General features: G+C 33.0%; 1 protein-coding gene across 1 annotated transcript; it reads left to right on the top strand.

Annotated features, from left to right (window-relative positions):
• Nucleotides 1-190: 190 nt before the first annotated feature.
• On the top strand, nucleotides 191-12841 carry LOC148605609 (uncharacterized). The gene is made up of 5 exons (XM_088548807.1): nucleotides 191-258; nucleotides 3002-3157; nucleotides 4017-4098; nucleotides 4704-4888; nucleotides 12166-12841. Exons 1-5 carry the CDS (start codon nucleotides 256-258, stop codon nucleotides 12253-12255), a joined length of 516 nt encoding a protein of 171 aa, XP_088404933.1. The 5' UTR covers nucleotides 191-255; the 3' UTR covers nucleotides 12256-12841.
• The last annotated feature ends 244 nt before the right edge of the window (nucleotides 12842-13085 follow it).

The raw sequence follows: 13085 nt of genomic DNA, 5'->3' as shown, positions 1-13085 counted from the left end.
TTAAGGTAAATGTCCTTGTTTCTTCATTGTATAAACCCCAAAAATATTTATGAATCATAAATACTGAGTAAAAATTGAATGAAAATGTAAAATCCAAAGCGCATCAGCAAAATAAATTAGTACTCACCGAACATTTTAGGGGCGAGATAAACGCAATCGTCTGAACGAATCAAAATTGCTGTTACAGACAAGCTGTATAAATCTAACATCCGGGGATTTTCCAAGCGCCTGTCTCGAAGATCAACAAAAACCGTCATGGTACGAGTAATACATAAAACATTTGGCTATTTAACCCATTCGCGTGGCTAAATCTCTACAGTTATGTTTCTATTATATATTCCAATTGTTTCCCAATGTTGTATGCTAAAGTTTTCTCTGTTATATTCATCGAAATGGATTTCTTTAAGTAGCATCGAAGAAAGTGAATTTTAGCATGACTGAGCTTGCAAGTGAAATTTTGTTGTCATGATATTTTCCCTCATATTAGTATATGCATTATACATTTACTTTCTGGTTTCCCATTAAAATGAGGAAGGCATTAGTCTAAGTGTTTTGTGGTAGTCTGTATTTCAAGAAATTTGAGAAACTTTTGAGTATTACAGTTTTGGGAAAAGGTTGAAGGTTATTTTTGTACATGTGTATATATTTTTATTAACTATAACCATTTCATTACAGGGTTTTCAATATTTGTTGTAATAAAATAATCCAGAACCCTAGAGTAGAGTCAAGTTTTATACTTTATGCCCAAAGAAACATACATTGTAGTAGTAGGTTAAAATTCTTTTTAAAGAATACATTAATTCACACTTGTCATTTTGCTCCAAATGACCCCAGATTTGTCTCTATTAACAATGTGATGTCAATGAAATAATGTAATTTTCAATTGTGATGTCATTGATCTGCAAGTTGAAGGAGAATTCAATAAGAAAACAACGTGAAAATATGTAATTTTTGTCAATGGTGTCCACAAGTGTAAATACATCTATCAGGGGCTGCTCTGGCTTTCAAAACTCTGTCGCCAGAAAAATTGCCAGCTGCCATTTTATGTCACCATTTTCCAGAAATTAGAGCCAGGAGTGGGGGGGGGGTAAAAAAAATTATACTTCTTTTTTTTAATGACAGTATTAAGTCCACTGATAAATTATTTTTGTCAATTCATCAAAATAACCTCTCCATTCATGACATACATGTACACAAGATTCACTCTTGATGCATGTATGAAGCAGGTTTTTAGCTCTAGTCTGTCACTTTCATAACATAATAAAATATTACTCCAGAAACAGGTATTTTATTTCTATCAAGGACTTTATATTACTATTCTCAAATAGTCTCAGTCCTTTATGGTCTAATTTATCTTACAATATAATTTTATTTTTTTTTAATTTAACAAACTTGATTCTTCTTTTTTTTCAATTGATAAAATTTCTAGCAAACTACATTTTGTACCATGGTCATGGACCATTAATTGTGTCCCTGTTTAATTATCTTGATATCTGAATAGTATTTCCTTAATTAGATTTTGGGTATCCCCATTCTATTTGTTTACCGATTTTCCTGCCAAAAATCACATGGCAAAATTGTGAACAAATGTCATCCATATTCTTTCATCAATTCTTTCATTTCTAAGTGTTTAGACATTTTCTGATGTGATGATCATTGTTAAATGGATTTAATTTATTCTGTTATTAGGTAAGTCTGTTTCTGAATGTATCACATGGTTAAACAGGGCTGTGAGGCTTGTATGTAGCCACATGCACATGGCCATAATAGTGTTTACCTTTGACCAGTTTTGATTGGCTCAATAATATATTTACATTTAATTGACACCTCCCATGATTATATTGTCACTCACGGTTGTCTGGTGTAATTACCGTTAATTGCCTTCAGTCGTGAATTGGTCATGGTCAGTTAACTCTGACCAGGTGTCAACATAATTTGATATAGATTTGAAATTATAAATTTGATTTAGAGAAAATATCCCTTGATGATAAACTTCCTATCAATTTTAATATACAAAACTTAAGCGCCAAGAAAATCGCCAACTGGTTATTTTTGTCGCCAGATCAAATAAGAAATCGCAAATTGCGACATTGGCGAATATGCAGGTCCGGGTGTTAAAAGAATAGGCCTGCAGCAGCGCTAAGCTTGTCGTTAAAGGCGACTGAATAGTGCTCAGAACCCTAGCTGGGGGCTAGGGCGCTCTGCCCATAGAGCAACTGGGATGTGTGCCCCAGGTGGTGGAATGGGGTACCCCTGGCGTGTTACATGCTGGGGTTGTCAGGCTATAATACAGAAAACCTGACCGCAAACCATAGTGGTGCACCGTGTTGGGAAAGATGCTATGTTCCTCGCACGTTAAAGAACCCTACTGTGGTATTCTCCCGGGGTAGGAACCATAGGGCTCTGCCACAGGAGGCTAAATTGCACGACCCTACCCACCTCTCCCTATTTCCAGTGGCAATCAAAATTAGTCAACCCCATTGTCCTTGTGTCCCATCCCTTTTTCATTTCATCATCATTTCATGTTCATTTTGTCGTCCATTTCATGTTCATCGTCTGAATATAGCTGAAATATTGCTGCTCGGACGTTAAACCCCAACAAAAAAACGAACTAACAAACAATATTTGAATTTCTGATGTATAACCATTGAATTTTCATTGACCTGTTAACATGTACATGTATGCCCAGTCACTGTACCATGGACCTACATTTTGTACATGTTTTTGTACCATACTAACTTAACAGTTATTCTTATTGAGGTCCTTTCTCTTTCTTCTGGTTGACTTTTTATTTAGGATATGAAAAAGTACAGATGTTAACCCTCATTCTTGAAAGTAAATTTGAAGTTTTGAACCCTTGCATCACACATCACAGGTCAACCAAAAAAATGTTGGAGGAAATATATTGTGCCAATCAGCAATGTGCTGTTTCAAATGAGTTGGATGGGGTTGAAAATATAAACATTGATCAATTGGAATTATCCCTCTATAAAATTTTTAGACAAGTTATGGAAAGAAAACAACCCTTGCTGGTGGAGGAAGGAAGAAGGGTGGAGCCAAACCAGACTTGACAGAGGAACAGAAACAAGAAATTCGAGAAGCTTTTGACCTGTTTGATACTGATGGTTCAGGCACCATTGATGCTAAAGAATTGAAGGTATTTTTGTACAGTGTGTATTGATTAAATACATTTAGTGTATATCAATGGAATGTTCATTTACATATTAATTACTGTGAAGATCTGACCAATACTGATCATTAAAATATGGTAATCGGAAAATCAACTAGTCGATGTAAAACATCTTCGAGCCACACCCACATTTAAGTGGACTACTTTTATTGCTTTTTTCTATGTATATTTAAAATATAATATAAATAAAATAAGGGAAATATTTTGGCATAAAAATACTTCCATAGGCATGTACATGTACAAGTGTTGAATAGTCAAACATTTTGGACATGAAGTGCGACCAAGCTTCATTGAAAATGTGTTTGGGTCAATGCTTTTACATATCAATGAAATATCAAAAATGAAACATTTAAACTAATTTTAGGTTCCGGAAATATTGACTTGAAGTCAACAATTTTTTTATACTAAGGTATTTATAGGTGAATATAAGAAATTTTACTGAAAACTGTCTGTGCTTTATCCCCATTTAATGAGTTTATTAACCAACTATTACAAGAAACTCAAAAATATAAGTGATGAGTATGATAAAATCTCACCACATGAGATTCCAATCCTGCCTACTATAAAAATCCTTGTTTGAAATGAATTGTCTTCTTCTTGATCTAAATTTTGGTTTATGTCCAAGTAGATCTAAACAAAAGGCATTCATTCAGCTTTCTGAAGTTCTGACATTAAGTCTTCTCAATAACACAGTTGAGTATTACTGAATCAGTCATTTTATTCAATTTTACAATAGATTCTTTCACTGACCAACTACAAGTTTAAAGAGCTTTGGTTGTAAATTTTGTCGTCATTATGATATACCTATAGTATATATGTTTTTTAGGTTGCTATGAGAGCTTTAGGATTTGAACCAAAGAAAGAGGAAATTAAGAAAATGATCCAAGAAATTGATAAGGATGGTTCAGGTTTGTATTCAATTTGAACCCTTCACAAATACCTTTACTTGAAGCATATTTAAATCTGAAACTCAGGTGTTATTAACAAAAAAGTAAACAAAAATCAGTTAATTTGAAACTTGTATCACAGTAAATGATTTATTTTTTTATTGTTATTATTAATTAATAATTTTTGTAATGAATGTACCAGACATATATTTATAATGTTCTACTTAAATTTATTATTCATATGAAACTATTTTAATGGTCAGAAACCAGATCAGTGGCTATTGTTTATGATTAAAAGTCACAAATGCTTGTTGAATTTATTTATATGCATTCATTCAAAGAAAAGGTTTTGAATCTCACAGAAGGAAAGTTGACTTGTCTAAATGAAGACACAACCTCTTTGGCTTTAATTAAACTTTGTAAAAAAACAACTTACAAAGAGTGAAAACTGTGTTCATTGTCACTGAGTTTCTACAGATCTGTAAGAATCTATTCATATGAAAAGTATAATGTAATTCTGTTGGAAAATAAAAATCTTTAAATGTAGTTTAACTTATTGTCCATAATAATGGTCAGACTACAGATGCAAATGATTTAATCAAGACTGTTTCTTACTTTGTTTTTAGGAACTATTGATTTCAATGACTTCCTTACCATCATGACCCAGAAAATGAGTGAAAAAGATGTTAAAGAAGAAATTTTGAAGGCTTTCAGACTATTCGATGATGACGAGACAGGGAAAATCTCATTCAGAAATTTAAAAAGGGTTGCAAAAGAATTAGGGGAAAATCTCACAGATGAAGAATTACAGGTAGGAGAAAAAAAAGACAATGGTAAAAAAATCTGGGATGCACACATACATTCATATGAAAGTCAATATATTCATTATTTCAATATAAACTGAAACACTCAGGAAACTTTTTTATTCTTTGCATACTATATAGTATAAGGAGAGTGGATATGGTGAATATATGGGTAATTTTCAAAAAATGTGCAGATTTGACATGGCAATATTTGGAAAAAATAAGTCGTTCAAATTATCAAATTTATTAAATGAACGTAAAACATAACTTGTTTAAAACAACATACTAAAATATGCAATCTTAATGAAACATAATAAAACCATCATGAGTACATTTTTATCGAAGAGCGGGGAATTTTGTATATCCTGTTACCATATTCTTGATTATTGTTTTCGTATATAAGCTCAAAAATTGTCTTAATATACCAGTATTCAAAGAAATACCATGAAGATGGTTTAGTAACAAATAAAACTATATCTGTTTATGTTTTCTTTCAAAATTTATATGCAATTCAAATCTCTGTCCCACTAAAAACACGAAAAACTAGGAATTTCGATTTCTGTAAAAAAATTATCCCGCAAATCTACAACTTTTGACAGCATATCATGATGTTTGGCTCATTTTACACTTTTCAACAAATATAAAAGTTTTTGTCATTTACTTTGGTCTTTTAAAATAATCGTGATAGTTTACGGTAACAGGAACGGACATGCATGTTAACAGTATAGACATTATGGTAACAGGAAAGACATTTTAATTTGTGAATGCTACATGACCGAAAAAAAACAAGTGTAAATTTGTCTGAACAAGTCCATGCATTCAGTAGTACCCTTAGAAGAACGTAGGTCCAATAATAAAAAACCTATGTGTACGTGTTATACATACAAGATCATGTTCGTTTGTACTACTCAAACACTTTGAGCCAGGCGTCTCTATCAACTTCAAAGTGACTTGATCCTTTGATTCGTTTTGGCTCAGGAATAATTGACACGATCTGCTTATGGTTATACCAGCAACTGTCTTTAATAGCGGTTGGCCAGAAAAATTTTGTTTATCTTTCTTTTTATACACTCTGTGCATACATGTTACGTATATAACTGTTGCGTCCTCATCTTCAACTAACCCAGGGTACAGCATATTTTCATAATTGACTATAACATATTTTCCAATATACTTCACTGTGTCAGAGATGTCATCATGCGTATCTTTACCAACCTCACTTTCACTGTTTGCAGTTACGTCATCTTCCACAAAGATGATCTGTTGATTTATTTCTATACCTGGGTTTACGAAAGCTTCCATGGTTTCTTCATTTGAACTGTCAATAGATGTCCCAATTTCATGTTCCTTACTTTCCTCAAGGGGTTCGACCTCTTCTCTTCTTGTTTACTGTTGGGTTTGCAGAACAGGTACGGAATGATTTGGTGTCCAATGAGTATTTTCCATATCAATACGGGTGGTTGTCCACATTATATAAAGTGGATCATTTGAAATTTTCTCTCTCGGTTATATTCTTCTGTGGAGATCTCTACGAACATTCGGATTGCCTCTCTTGGGGTATACCGAGAATATAGGTATTTTAATAACACTGGATAGAGCTAATAGTTGCCACATTCCCATGTTAGTTTTAGCCTTCCTTATCTGTAACACCTTTTGCTCATAGATGTTTTCAATTACTCTTTTAGTTAACACGGCTCAATGTTCAAATTCATCGGAATACATAGCAAAACTCTTTAGCAGATGCTTTGGTTTATGGTCAAGACCTCTAGATAGATATTCTTCATTTAGGTACAAGTTTTTATAGGAGACAAGTTCTTTCACAATGTTCAGTCTAATTTCATCAGGGGAATTGTCACTACCATGCACAAATACACTACCACATGCTGGCAAACAATCCCCATTAGCTCGAACTTTAACAGGGTAAAAATTTGTTTCATGTGGCACATCATCTGGGTATAGGTCGATTGAAGCCTCACATACAGTTAGAAAACCACCAATTATGTATCTATCTTTGCCTTCCAAATTGCGGTAGGTAATTTTGAACATAAAACTTCTAGTTCTGGATAAGATTGGCAAGCATTTATCGCTTGCATCTGATGGTCGATACTTTCCGTTTCAAGATTATCATCTTTGTCATTGTAATAGTTTCTGTTCTCATTGGTTTTGTTTGGAAGCCTGACTTCAAGTTGGCATAAGGCAGATAAATCATCCGGCATATTTTCTACAACTAAAGTTTCTCTGCCTGACCCTGCCAAAACGTTCTGTATATCCTCGAAATTTCTACAATTGCTAAGCTGGTAATCAATACCGTTAGTTTCTATTTCGGTTGAATTGTCATCATGCACGATATCACCAGTATTCACAACACTGTCCTCTTCGTCATCTAAATCTGTTTCGTCATTCCAGAAATTTTCCTTATCTCCAATTATATTATCATTTGGAAAAGCGAAAGTCTTACACAGATGATCTGTACAATCTCGAGATAAACAACTGATGTCTCTGTATTCGAGTTTTGACAGTTCAGTTGTTCCAGGAATTTGCTTAAGCGTAGGTATGATTCGATCGATTTCAGTGATTTCAGACTCTTTTATTTCATATACCTTGATACTGTCGCTGTTCATTTCTTTAATGAAGCATTCATGATTTCGGCGCCAAACCCGACTTTTTTATCAGCTGACCTCTTAATTGAACCACCAATACCGTCTGGTATCCCTTTACCATGACCTGCTTCATGAAAATTCCAACTGCCTCCTTTAAATCCTAGGTTATAGATGATGTTGCCAAACAAATAAAAGTTTTTTTTTTGGCAATATTGTGCTGTTGGTCCATCACTATAGAAATGGATGATTTCGATTTCCGAATGCTTTGCTTTTATATCCTTCAGTACAGGAATCATATTTGCCCAAATTGAAGACGGATCATGCCTAAGCGAGTTGGATACTCCACAAAAAGATTGAATCTTGTCTGTTTGTCCTATTTTGTAAAATCCAGTGTGGAGTGTGATTTGAGGCAAAAAGCACCAAAGTGCATTGATTGTATTTCCTTGGACATTTTGGCATTGTAGTTCTCCGAGAAGTCTACATGTACAAACACTTTGTTGTCTTTCAGTGTTTCTTTTAGCTCTCGATAATGTTTGTACTGATTTTTCATGTGGTGTCTATATGTCGAATGAAGCCTTCCATTAAAAGTTTCCACTGGTTTACTTATGGATCCACATTCCTCTACTTTACTGACTATGCTGATTTCTTTAACATCTCCATTTTTAAATAGTCTTGGCTGTTTAGTTGTTTTCCATTGACTCCAAGTAATATGCTCATTTGGGTTAAATTCCCTTAATTGTATCTCAAGGTGTTTACATTTAGAACAATTCCCATACATACAATCTTTGTTGTCAATTGAGCAAACGGTTTCCTTAACCAAACTTTCCAATCTTGTAGTTTCTATAACACTTGCCCTTTTCAAGCACTCTGCTAGAGACATTGTGTTTTCACAGGTTTTGCATAGGCAGGTTTCCCTCTCTTTCTTGGTAGGCGCCCTGATATAAAATGGTTTGAGTCTCCAAAATATGATAAAACTTATCTTTTCCTGACATTCAGCTCTGAACTTTTGGAATATATTTCCTATATTGTCATTCAAAAATCTAATCTGCTTCTTTACCTTGTACATTGTCTTAGTTTGTTTTTTCCCTGTTGTTGTCCTTGAGTTGTCGGCGCGTTCGAAGAATTTCTTCACTTTATCTCTTAAATGTAGTGAGAGTGAGCCTTTTTAGCAGTCTTCCGCTTTTACCTCATTTTGTGCATGTGTAATTAATCTGTACTTTCTTATTACTTTGCCACCAATTATTTTAGAGATAGAACTTCTCACTACCTTTTCATTTGAGCTCTCTTCCATTTGGTCTACAAGTGCATGGTGAAAATTGAGTGTTCTTTTAACAAACCATAATGAAGAGTTTCTCAACAGTCTGCGAGTTCTGCTCCTGGGAGTTTCTTTTCCTGACTCTTTCTTTAATTTTTGTCTAAGTCTGACTGATCTTTTTCTATACATTTCAGATCTTGCAATAGATTTCTCTAGTTTTTTCTCTAAAAATAGGTTTCGTTGATATAGTCTAGAATTCTCTCTATTTCTTTTCTTTCTACTGGTCGATAATTGTCTGGAGGGTCCAGGCCTGTTCTTTCTAAGTTGATTTTGTGGCTGTCTGGACTGTCCTGGCTGGATATTAACAGCGAAATTCTGGTGATCCAGGAGGAGTCATAATGTTCTGTACTTCCTTTTGTCTTTTTCTTAAATCTCTATTGTCGTTCCTCCATTTTTTACTGCTGAGTCGAAGTTCTCTTCTGGCCATTTCATTTTTCGTCTTCCTTTCACCGGTTTCTTTCAGCCGTTTATATCGTTCTTTCTCTTTGGCAAGATATTCTGCTTGTCTTCCTGGGTCAAGATCCCGTTTCTGTCTATACCGTCTTTGTTTCTCTACAGCAGAAAGAGGCATGGTTTCTGAAAACATAAAATTAAGATATATTAATACTTATACATCTACCCTGTTACCAATATGTGTTATTGTTCACAACTATCGATGTTTTGGGAATCTGAATACTGTAAATCAACTTATTTGCGCGGCTACATTTCGCGTATTTCTGTTAACGTGCTTTTTCGCGGCTACTTATTTTCACGTATTGCCAACAGATGACACATTTTCCTATTGAAATATACCTTAGAACTATCAATTGGCGACAATTTATTTTCGCGGATTTTCAGAGCCCACAAAAACAAGTTGGTTTACAGCACGGCGGGTGTCTTGCAAGAAGCAGGAACTGCTCACCCTTCTGGAGCACCTGACTTCACCCCCGGTTTTTAAGGGGTTCGTGATGTTTGTTTCTGTGTGTACTTTTTAGTTTCTAGTGTTATAATTATGTTTGTTGTGTTTTGTGGTTTTTGTGTCCTTTGTCTGTGGATTAACGCTCGTTTTGGAACATCGGTAATGATACTTTTGCTAACAGTAAATTAAATGATACAGTATTCAATCCTTTGCAACTATTCGACATAAATCATATATTGACATGATTTTGATTTAATTGTGAACTATTTATTCACATTTGTCTGTCCTGTTACCAAATCTTGTCTATCCTGTTACCGTGATGCAAAAAAAATACATATTTGATTAAAATTGATATGAAATTGTTTGTGTACAAATCAATATGAATCAAATGTTCATTATTTTGGATTTCCTTCGAGTACATGTAATTTTCAGTGTTCCTTTAATATAATAAATATGTTTACATGTAGAAATTGTCTATGCTGTTACTGACACTTGTCTGTCCTGTTACCAATAACCATTAAATAACAAGATAAACATTATTCACTAATGACTATCCATAGTTATGATATATATATCTGAATGTGCAACTCTTTTACCGCTTCTCTTGTCATATCAAAATAATTAATGGGTCATTTTTCCCTTATTGTTCTAACTACCATTTATAAAATGTCTATCCTGTTATTAAAATATGTCTGTCCTGTTACTATACTGCTTGTTTTTATGTGTTGCATGTTTTCATTTTTGACTTGAAGTGGCTTGACATATTTAAAAATGATCCTAGATTTTATATCTTTCAATCGATAAACATTTCAAAATATTAAAGAAGTCATAATTTTGATAAATCAATTTAAAATGTCAGTTTTTGTCTATCCTGTTACCGAAACCCGTCTATCCTGTTACTTTTTAAAAGGTAACAGGATAGACCGTAACAGGATAGAAAATTTACCTGTGTTTAGGTATTATTGAGAAATGACTGCTTCCTTGCCACTGATGTTTGCATTTTATAAAACTGTATTTTGTTTATGGATGATATGAAACCATTTCGAGGACGTTTCTTTTAAAATAAACAATGAAAAGGGGGTAACATGATAGACTTCTTAAAAAAAAGGGGTTAACATGATAGTCTTCTTAAAAAAAAGGTTCTATTTCTACTTGCTTTTCTGGCTATAACTTTTTTTTTTGTTGGTCTAACGATCAAACGTTTTGGTAGCCATATTGACGACGCTATATGCTATTGACGTCATTATTGAAGAGTTCCATTCAATCAGGGAGAATTAATTGGTATGCGAATTTCGGACCGGTAACAGGATAGACATGAATGTCTGTGACAACTACATAACCTAGATTTTCGTTTACATGGATATGAATATGTCCAAATCAGTTTCTTTTTATAATAATTGAGCTTCTAGCGATTCTAAAACGCCACAGCACTCACCTGATATCGTTTGCTATACCTTTGAAAAAGTTGGTCAAAGTCCGATTTTCTTAACTGGGACAAGCACAAATTGCTTAAAATAGACCTTTGAATACATTTTTGTTCATATTTAATAAAAAAAATTGCAATAAAATTATGTCAATACTAAAGAACAATGCAAATTTTCGTTTACACAAACAGAAAATGTAATTTAAAGTTTAGATTTTTGTGCAGAATCAACGGACAGAAATCTGCACATTTTTTGAAAATGACCCATATCAAAGAGACAAACAACCCATTCGGATGATAAATGTCAGCTGCATGTTTTTATTTTCTCAAGAAATGTGTAATAATGTGAGTTTGATGCATCTGCATTTTTTTAATAATTTAAGAATTTTTTTTAAAAATTACACAAGCAAGGGAAATGTTTATTTCATTTTTGGGAAACAATTCAAATCATCTGAAAGAATATACCCCCAAAACCATATAACTTATATATATTTGGGTAAAAAGAAGAAATATTTTGAGAAGTGTGTATTGTATACAAGCATTTCAAAATTTTTCAGCCCGTAGATCATTATAATAATAAAATTAATGATAATTTTATAAATTTAGATTTAAGTAACATGGGAAGAACATTAAGGAATGATGGAAATGACCTTGAACATCCTTTTAGGCCATTGTTCATCTTATTATGTATTATAACTATGGTTGATGCACCTCTGATGTTCTTAATTTGCAGGCATGATTTTTTTCCAGCTTTTTTGCAGAATTCCGCTATATCAAATCAAGATTTTACCGTTATGATTCTTTTTTTTTTCACTCTACATTTACTTCTGATTTTGCCACTTTGCAATTTGCTTGTTGACCTCTTAAAATCATCCCTGAATTTGGCATACACATCCATTGAACGGTGTATGCAGTAGTAATAGTTACGACTTGTTGCAGTCTTTTGCAACTTTCAGCTTTTACACTTCTTATCTGACAAATTGATACATCTTCTTAGTACTTGTATATTACCATTTATTTATTTATCTATTTTTGTGTGATTATTGTAGGAGATGATAGATGAGGCTGACAGGGATGGAGATGGAGAAATAAACCAAGAAGAATTCCTGAAAATCATGAAGAAGACTAGTTTATATTGAATTGTCTCCCTTTTAGTTGTTAGTTTATTAGCATTTATCTCTTGCTGTCAGAATGGGACCAGATGAAAAATTTATTGTTTGTATCTTCTACCAATAACATTTCCAAAGAATATAAGAATTAAAGAACAGACAAGGATCTTAATTGGTTGTCTTCTTTTCAATGTTCTGTAAATATAATATGGACAAAACTTTTAAATGTATGAGAATGATCATTTACTGTTCTTTCTGTAAAGTAGACTTGTGATTGTGAAAAGCAATTACGTTTTCATAATGTGTATAATACACAATTTAATTTCTTTAACAAGGGAAGATAACATGTTCAACAGCATGACAGATAGAAAGAGTGGATGAATGAGTGTAATTTGTGAGAGATCCTGTTCAGTGTTTTAATCCTTTTTTCATCTGTCTCCTAAACAGTTGTTGAAGGATTTTACATTCTTTAAATCTCAACCATTGGATCAAAATAGTCACCAATGTTTTTTTTTTAATTGTATTTTGATATTTATATGTTTGTATTTGTTGATGTGAATATTTATTCTATCTGTAAATACATATACAAGAAAAATAAAATAATTTTAAAACCTTTTCTTATTATTTTTAATTAATGAATTATGATTTTTTAAAAGCACAAATTATACTGAATATTAATGTATCATTGTTCCTATTGTTGATTTCCCGGAAGCTTTAAATTTGAACTACCACAGCAGTGTTTTAATGAAGAGCCACACCCTGGCGAAAATCACCAGCTATCTGTGTAATTTTTTGCTATTCTGGTTCTGTTTTCCCCAGGCCTATGGTTTGTTTTCCACCTATTGCTAAATATTTTCCTT

The sequence above is a fragment of the Perna viridis genome, chromosome 10 (genome assembly GCF_037379345.1).
Source record: "Perna viridis isolate PV_CMFRI_1.1 ecotype Kerala chromosome 10, ASM3737934v1, whole genome shotgun sequence".
Lineage (NCBI taxonomy): Eukaryota > Metazoa > Mollusca > Bivalvia > Mytilida > Mytilidae > Perna > Perna viridis.
Note: the sequence above shows the minus strand (reverse complement) of the source record. Positions and strands in the feature narration are given on the sequence as shown.